The sequence below is a fragment of the Neomonachus schauinslandi genome, chromosome 2, assembly GCF_002201575.2.
Source record: "Neomonachus schauinslandi chromosome 2, ASM220157v2, whole genome shotgun sequence".
Taxonomy (NCBI): domain Eukaryota; kingdom Metazoa; phylum Chordata; class Mammalia; order Carnivora; family Phocidae; genus Neomonachus; species Neomonachus schauinslandi.
This window is the reverse complement of record NC_058404.1, coordinates 164,904,681-164,916,949: the sequence shown is the minus strand read 5'-3', so window position 1 is coordinate 164,916,949 and position 12,269 is coordinate 164,904,681. Positions and strand designations below refer to the sequence as shown.

General features: G+C 40.1%; 1 protein-coding gene across 3 annotated transcripts in view; it reads right to left on the bottom strand.

The window, feature by feature from the left end:
- GABRA4 (gamma-aminobutyric acid type A receptor subunit alpha4) overlaps positions 1-10,192 on the bottom strand; it is a 61,687-nt gene extending 51,495 nt beyond the window's left edge. For 2 of the 3 annotated variants that reach the window (XM_021701650.1, XM_021701651.1), the window contains exons 1-2: positions 10,164-10,192; positions 9,568-9,686 (exon numbers count right to left, since the gene is read on the bottom strand). In XM_021701650.1, the coding sequence (XP_021557325.1) occupies positions 9,568-9,686; positions 10,164-10,192 (148 nt within the window). Of the gene's footprint in view, positions 1-9,567; positions 9,687-10,095 lie in introns of all 3 variants that reach the window. The other variant, XM_021701649.1, reaches the window with a different exon arrangement.
- Between the last annotated feature and the right edge of the window lie 2,077 nt (positions 10,193-12,269).

The window sequence follows — 12,269 nt, the reverse complement described above, 5'->3', positions numbered from 1 at the left end:
GGTCGCTATGTAATTAAGAATAATTCTTAGAGACGCTTCCTCTAACTCTACTGTTTAGGACATTCAAATCAACCTTACTAAGAGTATAATTACATAGAAACCAGATAATTTTGGGCTTGGAAGGACTTCTCATAATGTTATATGCATTTGTGTAACGTCAAAGACATATTTTATTTTAAAAATCCTACTTCTTTGGTAATAGGGAAATGTTTTTTACTCCCCAAAATGTAGTTGGCATTTTGCAAGGCAAAAAAAGTGATTTTCAGTAGAGTTTGAAAGACAGAGCCAAGACTACCAAGATGAAATTCAGAGGAATATTCCCATCTTATTAATGAATCTAACTTGCGTAGAACGTAGGAAAACTATTAACAGTGTATCAGATGATTTTCCACTGCTAACTTTACTTCAGCTGTACAGACCCGGTCAAAGGATATAATGATTTAATTTCTTCTCCAATAAGAGTGTCCAATTTGCTGTAACACCAGGAGAAAGACCTCAGATATTTTGCTGATACTGAAACATGTCAATCCTTGTTCATGTGTCCCCAGCTACCCACTTGAGGACATATTTCTGGTTTTTCAGCCACCTAAATTCATGCATCCGGCTACATCCTACAAAACACATTGTTTATAAAAATCAAGAGGCTTAAAGTACTTAGGACATACAATAACAACAAGGAATCTTGAGTGATATATTTAAAGAAATATCTAATTTTGTTTGTCATAAAATAATACAGAAATGCTAGCCTTCTTACAGAGTAAACAGAGAAGAGATATCCATTGACATCACAGAGAGCTATCAAGTTTTACCTAGGTGACATTAAAGATTAGTGCTTCCTATGTCCTAGGATCCTTCTATCAATCCAGGTCAACTTTTTAAATGATTGAAGTACTTAAATACATAAGAAGAGCGTTTTAAAAAACAATGAAATATGGGCAAAAGATGAAAATGTTCTTCACAGAACGAAAATTCTTGTAGGCAATAAAGGTTTGAAAAGATGTTCGACCACATTAGAAATCAGGAAATTCTAATTATTTCACAATCAAATGCTATTTCAAGTATTCCATACACATATACATACATATATATGTATGTATATATGTATGTACATATCCATCTATATATATATATTCATATATTCCATATAGATGTATGTATATGTATATGGTTGAAGGTTTTGTGGATCCTGAATCTCATATTCATTGTAAATGAGAGTTTGAATTTGTAAAACCACCACAGAAAACAGTTTGGCATTATCTCATCAAGTTGAACTCCCACTTACACTAAGATCCAGAAAAATCCATTCCTGGATATATATGCAAAAGAAACTTTTGCACATTTACAGCAGGAAATTTGGGCCAGAATATTCACAGCAACACAATCTTGGAAATAAGCAAAATGCCTACTGCCAACAGAGAAGATGAATAAACTGGTTCCTATGAAGTGGAAATATCACACAGCAGTCAAATGAATGATCTATAGCAATATGCAACAGCAAGAATGAATCTTAGCAATACACAATTAAGTGGGAAAAAAAAACACCACCACCAAAAGCTAGTATATAACATGTTCAAAACCATTAAATTTTTGTATTTGAAATTAAAAAGAAATACAGTTGAGCTAAAGTAATATTCAAAGGAAAACTATGAAATCATTTAGAAAGGACTCAGAATGGTGGTTTCTGTGGGTGGGGCAGACAGGAAGAGAGGATGAGCGAGACTCCCTAGCAGGATGAAAGTTGTCGTGGTTGCGCAGTTTAATGATTGAACTGCTATGCTTATGATATTACAATGAATGAATGAATAGATGGGTGGGTGGGTAGATAAAAAGGCTACATGTGGAGCAATAATGAGAGTAATTGTTAAGCAAGTACATTAATTCAGAATCCAATTCTGTCCACGAGAGGCTTTTAAAAAAAGAAATACAATAAAAAGGCCTAGAAAGTAATATAATGCAAGTTGATGTATTTTTCACCAAAAAGAAAACCAACAACCCAGTGAAATATTATGTCCATAAAGTTACTAATAGCCTATATCTAGATTTTACAGTGCCTATCTGGGGAAACACGAAATATACTTGCCCTAAAGAAAATGCAAATGTATGATAGTGACAGTACATCTTTTTTGCTAAGCTGAAAAAATAACAAAGTAAATTTGTGTTCTGGGTTCTGTAGTCTCTTACCTTCTCAAGGCGTCTTTCTTTCAGTTATCCCTTCCCTCCATTGTAATATTACATTATCCCCTACTAGATTATTCCAGTAGTACACAGATGTATTCTGATATTTCTAATCTTAAAAGAAGCAACCTTCCCTCTTTCTCTTCCCTTTCACATTTTGAACTTCTGGGAAAAAAAAATCCATACACATTGCCTCTAATTCTTCCTTGTCTATTCACTCTGTCATCTATTGTAACTTGCTTTTCATGCTCAGGAGCCACTAAAATTCCTTTCGTCAGTATCTTTAGTTTTCCCTATCTATAGCATTGTTTCCACAGACTTTAAAAAATAATTTAATTTCTCTCATTTTTAAAGAAGCTCTCTTGATCTGACTTCTCCTTCCACTCACCACCCCATTTCTCTGCTCCCCTGTAAAAATATCCAGAGATTCCTCCCCCCGATCAGACTTTCACACCCATCACACCACCAAAGCTGCTCTGTCAAAATCACCGAAGAGGTAGATACTGCTAAATGTAGTGATGAAAATCTTAAAAAAAATAAATAAATAAAATAAAGGTAGTGCTGAATTGTATGTTCTTATCTTTCTCAATCTGTCAGGAACATTAAGAAGTAAATGATCAACCCCACCTCCTCTTTTTACTTACCATCCAGTATGCATACCCTGAGATTCTCCTCCTACTTCAAAGGCCACTCCTCAGTCTTCCTGGGACAGAGATTCTTCCCAACTCCCCACCTCTTAACACTGGCGACTTCAGACTTCTATACCTGTATCTCTTCTATATCATCCTTAATCTCTTGATGGTCCCTGTAGTCTTATGGCTTTAAGTACCATATATATTGACCTACCAATCATCCCTGCTTTCCAGATTCATCTCCACTTAATGTCCAATAGGCATCTCAAACTTAACAACAAATTGTGCATCCATACCTCTAATCTGCTTCTGCCACAGTGTTGGCAACCCTATTTTTCTAGGTGTTCAAGTCAAAAACTTTGGAATCAGACACCTCCCTTTTTCTCACACTCCACATTCTAGTTGTCATTAGTGGACTAGCGCTTTGAAACATAGCCAGAACATGATCATTTCTTCCAGCTTTACAAGCTTCACGCCTCCAGCTTGGTCAAGACGTCCATTATCTCTCGCCTAGTTAATTGTGAAAACCTCTCTGCATTTGCCCTTGACCCTGAGCGCCTTTTGTCACTACAGCAACCAAGGTGAGTCTCTGAAAATTAGGCAGTTCAGCGTTTGCCCCTGTTGGAATCCCTCTAACCACTTGTGATCTGACTCAGAGTAACAGCAAAGTCTTTACCAGGTTGCAAAGCTTTACACACCCTCATCTTTGTATCAGACGAACCCCTTCTTACTCCTCAGTCCTGTTAAACTTGACTGCCGTGCACTGACTTCCATGCTGGGCACTTTCACACATAGAGCCTCTTCTAACCCAAATGTGGCTTCTGCTTTTACCGACTTAGGATCACTGCTCAAAATATCACCTCCTCATTGAAGTTTGTCCTACTACTTTCGTTAAAAGTGCAAACCCTCCCCTGCTTTTTAATACTCCATAGCAGTTATCGACTTCTGACACTCTATATTTTACTCATCTTTGTTGCTCATTTTCTGTCTTTCACTAAACTGTCATCTCATGAAGGCAGGGAACGGCATCTCTTTTGTTTACTAATGCATTTCCCGGCACCATCCTAGAATAGTGCCTGGCACATATTATATGATTAATAAGGAGTTGATGAAAAGTGAATGAAATGAAACATCTCCACGTGGCCAGCCTTATATTACTTAATCTTAGAAGAATTTGAGAGACTTCTCATCCCTCCTTCCTAAGACATTCCATTCTCTTGACTTCTAGAACTTCACACGCTCCGAGTGCCCGCCTATATCACAGTCATCCTCCTCTAACAAGTCTACATTTTCTGCCCTTCCTCAGTTGTTAATGTTCCTTGAGGCTTGGCTCTGGGCTCCTTGCCCTTTCTATACTCTTCTCTAGGCATCTATTCTCATAGCGTTATATGCTGGTGACCCTCCTGTATATCTCCAGATAAAACTCTTGTCTGATATCCCAGTATGTACAACCAGTAGGACTCCATATATGTATTTTAACACTCTTAACATCTCCGCACCTGATTTCTTGATTTCTCCCCCATCTCTCTTCTCCCTCCCTCCCCTTCTCTCTAATTTAAAGAGAGACATCCTCTACCCATTTTCTTAAAATAAAAATCCAGGAGTCATGTTTTACTTCTCCCTTTCCTTTACCACCCATATGAAATCCATCACCAATTTTTTGTTGAATTATACCTCCAAAATATATCTCAATTTTTCCACTTAAATCTATCTTTACTACAACTACCACCTTATAACAAGCACCATTAACTTAATGAAGAGAACCCCCCCACCCCAGAAAAAACTTTTTCATGAGTTTCCTTGCTTCCAATATGGCTCAACCTCTATACCTAAGTCTTTCTTTTTATTATGCAGCAGCCAAAGGGATCACGTTACAATCTGAGTCACACCAAGTCATTCCCTCCACCTAAAAAACTCCAGTGGCTTCCAGGTTCACTAAAAGAAGGATCTAAACTCTTTTACAAAAGGCCCTGAATGCTCTGGCCTCTGCTTACCACAAAAAACTAATCCTGTGAGATTCTTCCTCTTGTTTTCTTACTACCTTCCCAGAACTCCTTTCACCGGACTCCCTTCACTGTCTGAATCACACTAACTTACCATCTACCTTAGAATCCTTAAACTTGCTTTTTCCTTGTTTTTTCCTGCCTGAGAACAACTTTTGCTTACCTTTTCCATGTGTGTCCCCCTTAGGGCTCAACTTACAAGATTTTCTTCACCACTGCATCTGAAATAGATCCTTTACTCAGTTAATTCTCTATCTTAGCATATTATTAGATTGTTCCACAGCATTATCTTTAATATTTTGTTATTTGTTTCTTTGTTATTTGTATCTCTCTACACTGCTTAGCTATAAAGTTCACAAGGGCCTGTGTCTGATTCAGAATATCTTTACAACCTCACCTTGTTCCTGATACATAGTGGTCTCAATATCTGTTGGTTCAATAAATGAATGCATAAATGATAGTGACAAATCAAAAGAGAATGAAGCTTTCTTTTTCTGTTGCCCTGCGGATTTGTGTTCTTTTTCTCTACATATTTTAAAAAATCTATTCTCTGTAGACATTCAGTTAATAAGGCTAGCACATGGTTAGTGCATTAATGTAATTTTAGGTTAGGATATAGATCATTTGAAAACTTTGCAAGAATATTTTTATTTGTGTGGGAAAATTATTCCAAATTTACCTAAGTGTATATACTCCTCCATATTTGCTTTTCCATTTTAAAATGTTATTAAAGCTTTAGAATAAAAGTTCTCATTTCACTCCTTTGGGGGAAATGTAGTTTTGCTTATTTTAATAACCTATTTAGGAACAAGAAGGTATGTTAATGAAAATTTCACCCTTGGTAAACAGAAGGATGTAAGAAAGCTTTAGAAGTGGATGTAGCAACAGACAAGCTGCCTAGTCTATTAGTGGCCTGTTAGTAGTTTTAGAGTTCTTGAGCAATTCATTGGAACTTTTCTCAGCCTCCCCTCTAACATAGGGATGATGCCCACCCTGCTTATCTCTTCGTGTTGTTATGAGAATCTCATTAAACACTGTATGCAAAAAGGTTTCCAAACTGTAGAGGACCCCACTAATGTGAAGTCCCAGCTATGTTGGCGAGCAACCTTGCAAAACTGACCTAATGGTCTGTTCCCATTTCAGGGAGGTTGTGGAAGATGATCTAAGGCAATTATCGTTAGTTGAAGTATTTATTATTCCAGATCATGTGCCTCAAAAGATTGAAATGTACAAGGGTTGCATAATCCTTCAATAAATGGAAGTGGTGAAGGGCTGGCTTCCTAAGCTATCTCCTGGTGGTTAATACCTTAGCTATGCATTTTTTTTAAAGATTTTATTTATTTATTTATTTGAGAGAGAGAATGAGAGAGAGAGAGAGAGCACATGAGAGGGGGGAGGGTCAGAGGGAGAAGCAGGCCCCCCGCTGAGCAGGGAGCCCGATGCGGGACTCGATCCCTGGACTCCAGGATCATGACCTGAGCTGAAGGCAGTCGCTTAACCAACTGAGCCACCCAGGCGCCCCTTTAGCTATGCATTTTTAAGATGACGTAGAACAGTGTTGAAAGTGGCTATGAGCACAGGGGAATGATTTTCTAGCTCCTTTGTGGAAGGGCTCACTTGTATGCCACTTCTAAAGGTGCAAGCTACTTCAGGATGACAGCAGACTGATTTGTCAGAGTCCAAAAGAACTATACCCTTCAAAAGCCCCAATCTGGCTTCTCTCACCACGCTTCCTTCCTTCTCTTCTCACCTTTTCCCCTTTTCTTCTCCAATGGGAGAACGTGGGAGACAAGGGAGAGGAGACCCTGGAGGGATGAAAAGAAGAGAACGATTTCGGTTCCTTTTACTTCCCTGTTGCAAGCTGTGCCGCGGAGTTAAAAATATGTAATTTAGTTTCCAAATCTATTCCAACCCCTGCCGGCCTACTGAGCAATCACAAACCATCCAATTTCAATTCAAATCTTTGCTTTTAGCTTTATTTTAAATGGAACACAGCTAAGTTGTATAAACAGATATAAAGTAAATGCTCTACAAAGAGCAGAAGTAGGATTAAAGGAACCAGGAAGTAAATCTGTATTTATAGCATACTGGTCAAAATCTGAATTGTTTTCATTTTATTTTTAAAATACCAAACTTTCCACAAAGTATTGAAATGTCAAAGAAGGGACCAAACTTGTGGTATCCAAGAGTCTGTGCTAAGAATGTGTTTTCTTATTATTTTCAGTGATGCTCATTTATAACATCCTGTAAACAGATTGCACGGTTTCTGCAGGTGAGAATTGCTATTCCCCTGTCACGTTTGGTATGCTATGCATTTACAGAGAATGACCCATTTCTAAAAAATGAATCAACTTTACCACAAATATTTATGAGCATAGCCCAAAAAAATTGTGTGATATAGTAAATCTTTAATGATAAAGCAACTGCTAACACTTGAAGTGAGGTGAATTCAACATCTTCCCAAAAAGCTATAAAAGTATCTCCAGGTGGGTAATGCAGATCACTTGGCAGTAACACGTAGGATGACTAATAATGCCCTTGAGACATTTCAGCAATACTGCAGCTAGCCAAAATCTAGTAATGGCTTACATAGATGGATTTCATTCATTTTTTTGTCTATATAATATTATGAGAGAGGGTAATTGGTATAAAAGATGCATCTACGATGGATTCCCTCTTCTTTTTGAGTTATACTTGTATTATAACCACCTGGGCAGATATTATTTTAACTTTCATCATTTAATAATAAAACCATATCATCTCAATTTTTCACTTTAATTTATGTTCAGGTACATCAATTCTCTAATAAATAAACTCGTGTGATTTGATATTTCTGTTATTTTTTTCCTTACTTAAAATGTCATGTTTAAAACCTTTATGGGCAGATAAGTCCTCTTTTATTGATATAATATAGTCTTCAATGATATCACATCATCTGAAATATCCTCCACAGAATTATTTTTTGGATATAAGGTGATAATTTCCCAGTCACTTGTGAAAGATCTTGCATTGATAAATGATTCACTTCTGCAAGGAAACCTCTTTTCAGATTCGCATGAAGGCAAATGCCGTGCTGAGCATCCTACTGCTGGAGAGGCAATGTGAGAAGAACTAGGAGAATCTTTCATCCTTCTCATCCAGATTTATCACTGTCAACATGCAAAAACTCAATTAATATCCTCAATGACCCCCTATAACCTTCTCAATAAAATCCAGAAGAAAAGTTGGAATCAGAAGACCTGGTTCCAGCCAACCATTAATATGTTATGTGTCCCGGTATAAATGACTTTCCATTTCTAATCTTCAGTGTCCTCATTTGTTAAATGAGCAGAAGCAGACTAATCAGCCTCCAAAAAATCATCCAGTTCCACTCTCTCCTCTAATTCTATTTTACTTCTGATAATTCTTTCAAACCTGAGACCATGTCTAATTCTGTCCTCTTTCACGGGACTGTCCTGCTCCCTTTCCCTTTCTCCATTCTCCCCTCATCCTATCTCCTATACGCTCTCAACAGGAAGCTTAACGTGCCCTGTGCTGCTAATATCATGTGATGCTCGCCACGTAGCATCTGATGTCCTCTCAGTCTTCATGGGTTTGTCTCTTAAATATACAACCTGACCTGGTTTCACATCCTGCCCATGCCACTTACCAACTGTGAACTCAAACTGGTTACTTAACTTCCCAAGCCTCAATTTCTTCATCTGTAAAATGGGGATAGTAAGAGCTTACTCTCAGTAATGGCTATAAAATGCCTGGTATATACGAAAATTCAAATAAGTAAACACAATATTAGTGGTTATTATTGTTACTACTACTACGACTAGAGACTCCTTTAAGATAGAGCCTGCATTTTGTTCAACTCATTTCCCGGTGGATAACTAGCTCAGTGTAGTTGGAAAGAACATGGACTTGGTAGTCAGAAGACCTGAGCTGACACTTGGGGTGAAGTCATGTGTTCTCTCTGAACTGGACTGAGCGGGTGTTTGAGGGTAAGAATTGTATCTTGAGATTCTGCGAACACAGTGCCTAGCACAATGCTTGCCACATAAATTCTCATTATATAAGCAAAGGGAACATGAACATGCAAAAGAGCAACAGTACTGCTAATGGATGTGCCTCTATTATAGTCATTATAAATACTTAAGGAAGAAATAAAGCTGAAACACATCTGACTCCAAAGTCTTAGGAGGGAGGTAAATGCCATCTCCCCAAATAAAATAAAAATTCATCCCACTGTGGAAGAGAAGAGGGAAGGACTGGGTTCTCTAGCAGAGCAGGCAGCTTTGTGCCCCAGATTCATGTCCTAGGTAGAACACAGTGTTGAGGTTTTGGCAAAGGGACAGATACCACGTGGGAGGACAAGGGACTTCGGATCAGTTGCCTCAAGTGCAACCTGCTCTGAGCAAAGTGGCCAGGTGCTGGGGAAGTCCACTCTCAGGGCGCAGCTGGGCAACCGAGCCCCAAGTTCCCATTTTCTATTCTTTCCCTCCAACCTCCCCCACCCAGCAGTCAGGTCCCGGAAGGTAATTAGTGTGGGGGAGAGGCAAAGCTTCTGAGTCGGCAGGGAGATGGGAAAGTACTGGTGGGGGCGGTCTTCTTGTCAGAGGTCTCATCAAGGGAGGGGGGAGGGAGAGAGAGAGGGAGAGAGATTGAGAGAGAGATTTGTCATTTTTCCACTCGAAGCATACCTAATGATACACAGGCAGACCGAGAGAGGGACAGACAGGACACACTTGAGCATTTGAAATCGTTCATACCCCCAAATCCAGGACGCAGCCTGTTGTCATAACCATCGAGTAAGCTGTCCAGGATGCGGGTAAAATTTTCCGGGCATAATTTCTCCTCTTTTTGGTTCTGTCCTGGGGGTTCGTTTAAACTGCGAACGCAAAAAAAAAAAAAAAAAAAACAAAAAACAAAAAACAAAAAACAAAAAAAACGGCAGAAGGGGTTGTTTTAAGAATCGATCACAGAACAGGTGGAAACAGGTTTATCTTCTAGGGAAAGAGTCTCTTGCCCCAAGCAGAAGGAAGCAGGTCTGAAGGATGGGGGACAGAGAAATGGTCAGGAAAGGCGCACCCTGTGCACACGCAGCCCAACCCCTCTTCTTGCACCCGGTGCCCCGTCTGCTTTCCGCCTCTACTCGGTCACAGAAAAGCCCAGGTGCGGCCCCTGACCTTACAGCGGAGACAGGAGGGTCTGGTTTGCCCCGGGAGGGGCGGCGGCCGGCGGGGGCCCGGAGCTGGCCACTTCTCCACCCCTGTCCCTCAGGACCCCGGGGAACTCACCAAGCCGCCAGGCACAGGAAGTGCAGGAGGGCGAAACTGACCCGGGAGGACGTAGCGATCGCGGGTACCTTCTTGGCAGAAACCATCTTTGCAACATGCCATACTTTAAGCCTGTTCACGTTTCCAGGCTCTCAAGATGCCCTGAGCAGGGTGCGAGGCGAGGGCAGAGGCTCTCCGCGGCGTGCGCACACTCGCGCTCACACTCGCCCGCGCTCACACTCGCCCGCGCTCAGCCAGCCCGAGCGGCGGTGGGCGCGTGTGTGCACGCGGGCCAGGGGGAGGCGGAACCTGCCTTCCATCGCCCCCTCCTTTTCTCGCTGAGCTCCCAATGTGTATGGAGAGCTATGTATACCGCTCAACACCCTTTCGTGCCCGCACCGTGAGGCTTCCGAGGTTAACATCGGCGCGCTTGCACCGAAAGGCTGAGCAAGTTCTTTCCAACCTTTAACTCTGCCCCCCGCTCCACGACCGCCATCCCCAACCCCAAGTGGGTCCCTGCCCACAGCATTGCTTTGCCTTCACTTTTTTCCCTCCTGACCCCCCTCCTTCCTGCTGGGATTTGGATTTCACCAATGAAGTTCCTCTCTCCTTAGGCTGGTTGTTCGAGGACCTGTTTTGTACCCATTTTCAAGGCTGGAGGTGGAGAAGGAGCTGGATGACTGGAATGGCTGGGCGTGGGGATGGGAAACCGTGGTGAGGACCAGGAATCAAGTATGGACAGAAACAAACTTTAGGACTCTTCCCTTCAGGTGCTTGGGGAGGGGGAGGTGTGGGGGGGGAGCGGGAAAACAAAGAAGATTCTTCCCTCCTGAGAGGGGTTGCAATTCACTGGACAGACTCTCCCCAAACTTAGAATGTGGCCTTGAGCTTCATTCTGTACTCAACGCATTTGCCAAGCTGCTGTTGTAAAGATACCAGATTCATTTACTATACTCGTTCCTACCTGGCACACACTCTCAGCTTTGCTGCTGCATCCATTGCTGGAGAGGAGAGGAAAGGGGAAGGTGAGGGACATCTGGTCAAAATCACTTTCTCCTTTTGTGACACTGGATGCTCTTTTATAATAGAGCTCACTGACTTCCAAAGGTTGACCACTTTAGGAAGGAGGAAATGTTGGCTGGGGAGGGGGAGAGGAGAGAGACAGAAGAAAGACAAAATGTGAGGTGTGTTTGGGGGGGGGTGGTGGAGAGGGATGGGAAGACAAAATGAAGCGGAACACCTCTTAGTTCACTAATGGATTGAAAGGGAACACTAAACACTACATCTTTAGCATTTTGTTGAACAGAGATAAGCACTTTCAATAGACCTTTTTAAAACGTTAATTATTGGTTTTCTGGGGGAAAGTGTCTTTCACATTAATAGTGATGCATGTGGAAAGTTGCATATGATGGACCAATGACCTAAGTAATTTCCAAAAGTTTCCCTGGAAACTATCACCACCAATAACTATATTCTGTTTAGAACTTCCATGGTTTGTTCAAATTTTGTTGACTGGTGGGCTGATTTGATATGAAAATAATCAAACCAAGGGAATTTTAGAGTTTTGTTTATTTTTATTTGTTTGTTTCAATATCCTGATTAAAATTTTCTTTGCAAAGGGGAAACCTTTCTGATTGCCAAAAGTACATAATAGCAGAGGTATGTACTTCCATGATATTCTATATTGTTTCCTTCATATGTCTATTATACTTCACCTTAATCTCATAGGTATCATTCTTCTCTAAAAGATCCTTTGAGGGTCTGGGCTGGATAATTATTATTTATTTGTATTTATTTTTTCTCTTATTATAATACATGGCACATAGTACAAAGATAATAAATATTTATTGAATGAACAATTAAACAAATTAATAATTACTTACTCCCAGATCCATCCTAATTAATTTGGAGGAAATTCAAGCTTACTCTCTTGGGAAAAAAAAAGTGAAAATATTAGTGTACTCCCGTATATGCCATGAGAGCATTTGTTTTCATAATTCTCCACAGAAAAGCTGATAATACATCATATTTTTATTATATCACATTATATTATTTCTCCAGTCTTAATGCTTTCCTATACCTTCTAGAACCCAAATCAGAATTTTCTATTTTTCTTTCAATATCCATTTAAAATATTATATATGTATATATAATATATATCCAAATATCTCCTATATATATCCAAAAAATAATGG